Source organism: Molothrus ater, unplaced genomic scaffold (genome assembly GCF_012460135.2).
Source record: "Molothrus ater isolate BHLD 08-10-18 breed brown headed cowbird unplaced genomic scaffold, BPBGC_Mater_1.1 matUn_MA739, whole genome shotgun sequence".
Taxonomy (NCBI): domain Eukaryota; kingdom Metazoa; phylum Chordata; class Aves; order Passeriformes; family Icteridae; genus Molothrus; species Molothrus ater.
Window position 1 is genome coordinate 1 of NW_023416608.1, and position 6,789 is coordinate 6,789.

At 55.5% G+C, this 6,789-nt stretch overlaps 1 protein-coding gene across 1 annotated transcript; it reads right to left on the reverse strand.

The window, feature by feature from the left end:
* Positions 1–308: 308 nt before the first annotated feature.
* LOC118701144 (putative uncharacterized protein ASB16-AS1) lies at positions 309–6,449 on the reverse strand (the record flags this gene model as incomplete). The annotated part of the gene is made up of 5 exons (XM_054518309.1): positions 6,401–6,449; positions 5,607–5,780; positions 3,850–4,013; positions 2,903–3,106; positions 309–460 (listed from the first exon to the last, which is right to left on the reverse strand). Coding segments are annotated over exons 2-5 (637 nt in total), but the record flags the coding sequence as incomplete, so codon positions are not given.
* Positions 6,450–6,789: the final 340 nt, after the last annotated feature.

Below are 6,789 nucleotides of genomic sequence, written 5' to 3' on the forward strand. Positions count from 1 at the left end.
CCCAGTGTCGCCAAATCCCCTCCCATGTCCCTCAATCCCCTCCCAGTGCCCTCCCAGTCCCTCCCAGTATCTCCCAGTGTTCCTCAATCCCCTCCCAGTATCTCCCAGTGCCCCCAAACCCCCCTCCCAGTCCCTCCCAATCCCCCTCCCAGTCCCTCCCAGTATCTCCCAGTGTCCCCAAATCCCCTCCCAGTGTCCCTCAATCTCCTCCTAGTCCCTCCTGGTCTGTCCCAGTATTCCCAAACTCCTCCCAGTCCCTCCCAGTCCCTCCCAGTCCCTCCCAGTGCTCCCAGTGCCCCGGTGCTCACCGGGCACGTGCTGCTCCCCGAATTTGACGGAGATGATGTAGTTGCCGGGTCGGTGGGGCAGTAGGAGACGCGGCAGGTGCCGTCCTCCAGCTCCTCCGTGGTGATGTCCACCTTGCTGGGGCCCTCGATGGACAGGCTCAGGCCCCCGTACCCTGGGGGGGGTCACAGGGTCAGGAGAGAACCCAAAAACCCCCAAAAAATCCACCCCGAAAAACCCCAAATCCCCAAATCCTCCATGTTTCATAAAAATCCCAAAATACCTCAAAAAAAACCCCAAAAAATCCTGTTAAAAATGCCAAGAACCACTCACTGGACAGACTCAGCCCCCTGTATCCTGGGAGGGGCACGGGGTCAGGACAGACCCAAAAACCCCAAAAAATCCACCCCGAAAAACCCCAATCCTCCATGTTTCATAAAAATCCCAAATACCCCAAAAACCCCAAAAAATCCTGTTAAAAATGCCCAAAACCACTCACTGGACAGACTCAGCCCCTGTATCCTGGGAGGGGCACAGGGTCAGGACAGACTCCAAAAACCCCCAAAAAAATCCACCCAAAAAACCCCAAATCCCCAAATCCTCCATGTTTCATAAAAATCCCAAAATACCCAAAAAAACCCAAAAAATCCTGTTAAAAATGCCCAAACCACTCACTGGACAGACTCAGCCCCCGTACCCTGGGGGGGGTCACAGGGTCAGGACAGACCCAAAAACCCCCAAAAAATCCACCCCAAAAAACCCCAAATCCTCCATGTTTCATAAAAATCCCAAAATACCCTCAAAAAAAAACCCAAAAAATCCTGTTAAAAATGCCAAGAACCACTCACTGGACAGACTCAGCCCCCTGTATCCTGGGAGGGGCACGGGGTCAGGACAGACCCCAAAAACCCCAAAAAATCCACCCCAAAAAACCCCAAATCCCAAATCCTCCATGTTTCATAAAAATCCCAAAATACCTCAAAAAAAACCCAAAAAAATCCTGTTAAAAATGCCAAAAACCCTCACTGGACAGACTCAGGCCCCCGTACCCTGAGGGGGGTCACAGGGTCAGGACAGACCCCAAAAACCCCAAAAAACTCAACCCCAAAAAACCCCAAATCCTGAAATTCCCCATATTGCATGAAAACCCTAAATAACACAAAAAATCCTAAAACACCCCAAAAAAAACCCCAAAAAATCCCATTAAAAACCCCAAAAACCCTCACTGGACAGGCTCAGGAGAGACCCCAAAAACTCCACCCCAAAAAGCCCCAAATCCCAAAATCTCCCAGTAAAACCCAAACCAGTGTCCCCAAACCCCCTCCCAGTGCCATTCCCAGTGCCCCCAGTCCCTCCCAGTGCTCCCAGTCTCACCAGCCTGGCGGGTGGTCGATGTTGAACTGGGCCGGCTGGAAACGTGGTGCCCTCGCTCAGGCCCAGTCCCAGTGTCCCCAGTGTCCCCAGTGTCCCCAGTGCCATTCCAGTGCTCCACAGGCCATTCCCAGTCTGTCCCAGTCTGTCCCAGTGCTCCCAGTGCTCCCAGTCTGTCCCAGTGCTCCCAGTCTGTCCCAGTGCCATTCCCAGTCTCACCAGCCTGGCGGGTGTCGATGGTGAACTGGGCCGGCTGGAACATGGTGCCCTCACTCAGGCCCAGTCCCAGTCCCTCCCAGTGTCCCCAAATCCCTTCCCAGTCCCTCCCAGTCTGTCCCAGTGCCATTCCCAGTGCTCCCAGTGCCATTCCCAGTCTGTCCCAGTCTGTCCCAGTCCCTCCCAGTGTCCCCAGTGCCATTCCCAGTGTCCCCAGATCCCCTCCCAGTGCCATTCCCAGTCTGTCCCAGTGCTCCAGTAGTCTGTCCCAGTCCCTCCCAGTCTCACCAGCCTGGCGTGGGTCAGGGTGAACTGGGCTGGCTGGAACGTGGTGCCCTCGCTCAGGCCCAGTCCCAGTGTCCCCAGTGTCCCCAGATCCCTCCCAGTGCCATTCCAGTGCTCCCAGTGCTCCCAGTCTGTCCCAGTGCTCCCAGTCTGTCCCAGTGCCATTCCCAGTGCTCCCAGTCTGTCCCAGTGCCATTCCCAGTCTGTCCCAGTGCCATTCCCAGTCTGTCCCAGTGCTCCAGTCTGTCCCAGTGCCTTCCCAGTGCCATTCCCAGTCTCACCAGCCTGGCGGGTGTCGATGGTGAACGGGCCGGCTGGAACGTGGTGCCAGTCCCAGTCCCTCCCAGTGTCCCAGTGCCATTCCCAGTGTCCCCAGATCCCCTCCCAGTGCCGTTCCAGTCTGTCCCAGTGCCATTCCCAGTGCTCCCAGTCTGTCCAGTGCTCCCAGTCTGTCCCAGTGCCATTCCAGTGCTCCCAGTCTCACCAGCCTGGTGGGTGTCGATGGTGAACCGTGCCAGCTGGAACGTGGTGCCCTCGCTCAGGCCCAGTCCCAATGTCCCCAAAATCCCCTCCCAGTGCCATTCCCAGTCTGTCCCAGTGCCATTCCAGTGCTCCCAGTCTGTCCCAGTGCCATTCCCAGTGCTCCCAGTCTGTCCTAGGGCCATTCCCAGTGCTCCCAGTCCCTCCCAATGCCATTCCCAGTGCTCCCAGTGCCCCAGTCTGTCCCAGTCCCTCCCAGTCTCACCAGCCTGGCGGGTGTCGATGGTGAACTGGGCCGGCTGGAACGTGGTGCCCTCGCTCAGGCCGGGGCCCCTCAGCAGCACCCGCGAGGCGTCGCCGAGCTCGGCCTGGCTGATGGTGACAGCCAGGGGACTGCGGGGCAGCGGCTGTCCCCCCCTGGTGACATGGACCAGGTGCTCCCCCACCTCCTGGGGGACAAAGGAGATCCCTGCGGGGACAGGGACGGGTCACACACGGGGACAGGGACATGGAAATGTCACACACGGGGACAGGGACACAGGGACATGGACGTGTCACACATGGGGACACAGGGACACAGGGACAGGGATGTGTCACACATGGGGACAGGAACATGGAAATGTCACACACTGGGACACGGACAAAGGGACAGGGATGTGTCACACACAGGGACAGGGATATGGAAATGTCACACACGGGGGCAGGACAGTGAGAGGACAGGGACGGTAAGGGGACAGGGACAGAGATACAGAGTACAATGTCCCCGATGTCCCCAGCAGGGTCCCCCATACCCAGGTGGCCGTCCAGAGCCGTTTGAGCGTGCAGGGCTCCGTGTCCCCAGTGTCCCCAATGATGTCCCCAATGATGTCCCCAATGATGTCCCCAGTGTCCCCAGTGTCCCAATGTCCCCATACCGAGGTGGCCGTCCTGGAGCCGTTTGAGCGTGCAGGGCTCCGTGTCCCCCAATGTCCCAGTGTCCCCAATGATGTCCCCAATGTCCCCATACCCAGGTGGCCGTCCCGGAGCCGTTTGAGCGTGCAGGGCTCCGTGTCCCCAATGTCCCAATGATGTCCCCAGTGTCCCCAATGATGTCCCCAATGTCCCCATACCCAGGTGGCCGTCCCGGAGCCGTTTGAGCGTGCAGGGCTCCGTGTCCCCAATGTCCCAATGATGTCCCCAGTGTCCCCAATGTCCCCAATGATGTCCCCATACCCAGGTGGCCGTCCCGGAGCCGTTTGAGCGTGCAGGGCTCGCGCCGCCCCGAGGGCGCGGTGACGGTGGCGCTGAGCTGGCTCAGGTCCCCAATGTCCCCATGTCCAGCGGGATCTCGGCCGAGGCGCCCACCTTGAGGTGGGACTGGCGCAGGGAATCGTCACCTGAGGGGACAGCGGGGACACAGAGGGGTCGGGGGTGGCACCCAGGGGACAGCGGGGACACTCAGAGCTCGCCAGGGTCAAATTTTGGGGGGTTTTTAGGGGCTTTTTTCAGATTTTTGTTGTGTTTTTCCCCCAATTTTGTGTTTCTCACCTGTAATTCTGGCCGTGAAGGGGCCAGGTCGGGTTTTAGTGGGGTTTTTGGGGTTTCTGTGGATTTTTTCTCATTTTTTCTCATTTTTCAGGGTTTTTTTCTGTTTTTTTTCCCAGATTTTTCCCCCAATTTTGGTGGGGTTTTTTTTCAGATTTTTGTTGGGTTTTCCCCCAATTTTCGGGTTTCTCACCTGTAATTCTGGCCGTGAAGGAGCCAGGTCAGGTTTTAGTGGGGTTTTGGGGCTTTCTGTGGATTTTTTTCTCATTTTTTCTCATTTTTTCTCATTTTTTCAGGTTTTTTTTTTGTTTTTTTCTCATATTTCTGTATTTTTCCCCAATTTTGTGTTTCTCACCTGTAATCCTGGCCATGAAGGGCTGCCAGCGATGCGACCCCAGGTGTGTTTGTCAGGGGTTTTGGGGCTTTTTTGGAGGGTTTTTTGGGAGGTTTTTTTGGGAGGTTTTTTGGGAGGTTTTTGTAGGTAATTTACTCCTTTTTTTTAGTTTATTTTTTTGTTTTTTTCCACAGATTTCTGTGTTTTCCCCAATTTTGTGTTTCTCACCTGTAATCCTGGCCGTGAAGGGCTGCCAGTGACCCCAGGTGTGTTTGTCAGGGTTTTTGTAGGTAATTTACTCTTTTTTTGTTGTTTTTTTTTTCTTTTTTCAGGGTTTTTTTTTTGTTTTATTCCCCAAATTTTTGTTTTTTTCCCCAGTTTTGTGTTTCTCACCTGTAATCCTGGCCGTGAAGGGCTGCCAGCAATGTGCCAGTGACCCCAGGTCAGGTTTTAGTGGGGTTTTTGGGCTTTCTGTGGATTTTTTTCTCATTTTTTCTCATTTTTTCTCATTTTTTTCAGGTTTTTTTTTTTGTTTTTTCCTCAGATTTCTGTGTTTTTCCCCAATTTTGTGTTTCTCACCTGTAATCCTGGCCGTGAAGGGCTGCCAGTGACCCCAGTGTGTTTTGTCAGGGGTTTTGGGGCTTTTGGGAGGTTTTTTGGGAGGTTTTTTTGGGAAGTTTTGTAGGTAATTTACTCCTTTCTTTTAGTTTTTTTTTTTGTTTTTTCCACAGATTTTTGTGGTTTTCCCCCCAGTTTTGTGTTTCTCACCTGTAATCCTGGCCATGAAGGGGCTGCCAGCGATGTGACCCCAGGTGTGTTTGTCAGGGGTTTTTGGGAGGTTTTTGTAGGTAATTTACTCTTTTTTTTGGGGTTTTTTTGGGTTTTTTTTCTGTTTTTTCCCCCAGATTTTGTGTTTTGTCCCTAATTTTGCGTTTCCCACCTGTAATCCTGGCCGTGAAGGGGCCGCCCGCGATGTGACCCCAGGTGTGTTTGTCAGGGGTTTTTGGGAGGTTTTTGTAGGTAATTTACTCCTTTTTTTTGGGTTTTTTTGGTTTTTTTTTGTTTTTTCCCCAGATTTTTGTGGTTTTGTCCCCAATTTTGCATTTCCCACCTGTAATCCTGGCCGTGAAGGGGCTGCCCGCGATGTGTTTGTCGTTGTACTTGACCACGATGCCGTAGTCCCCGGGCAGCACGGGCAGGTAGGACACGGAGCAGGTGCCGTCACCATTGTCCTGGCAGCTGATCTCGGCCTTGGAGGGACCCTCCACGGCCAGGGACAGCCCCCCTGGGGACACGGGGACACATGGGGACAGTCAGGGACAGCCTGGGACAGCCTGGGGACAGCCTGGGACCCTCCACGGCCAGGGACAGCCCCTCTGGGGACATGGGGACAAGGACAGGGTCAGGGGACAGGGACAGAGCCCCTGGGGACAGGGACAGGGGACGTGGGGCCAGCGCTGTCCCCATTGTCCCCCACCCTCTCCAGTGTCCGTGGTGTTGACGGTGAAGGTGGCCGGGCGGTTGATGGTGCCCCATTGTCCCCAATGTCCCCATTGTCCCCATTGTCCCCACTGTCCCCATTGCCCCCATTGTCCCCAATGTCCCCATTGCCCCCAATGTCCCCTGACCCCCCATTGCCCCCAATGTCCCCATTGTCCCCCATTGTCCCCAATGTCCCCATTGCCCCCATTGTCCCCAATGTCCCCATTGCCCCCAATGTCCCCATTGCCCCCATTGCCCCCATTGTCCCCAATGTCCCCATTGTCCCCAATGTCCCCATTGCCCCCATTGTCCCCATTACCCCCATTGTCCCCATTGTCCCCATTGCCCCCAATGTCCCCTGACCCCCCAATGTCCCCAATGTCCCCAGTGTCCCCAATGTCCCCAATGTCCCCGTGTCCCCACCCTCTCCGGCGTCCTTGGTGTTGACGGTGAACGTGGCCGGGCGGTTGATGGTGCCCCATTGTCCCCAATGTCCCCATTGCCCCCATTGCCCCCATTGTCCCCAGTGTCCCCATTGTCCCCATTGTCCCCATTGCCCCCATTGTCCCCAATGTCCCCAATGTCCCCAATGTCCCCATTGTCCCATTGTCCCCATTGTCCCCATTGTCCCCAATGTCCCCAATGTCCCCAATGCCCCCATTGTCCCCATTGTCCCCATTGTCCCCATTGTCCCCAATGTCCCCAATGTCCCCATTGTCCCCACCCTCTCCGGCGTCCTTGGTGTTGACGGTGAACGTGGCCGGGCGGTTGACGGTGCCGTGGGTCAGCCCGGGGCCGTAGGCGGTGACGTG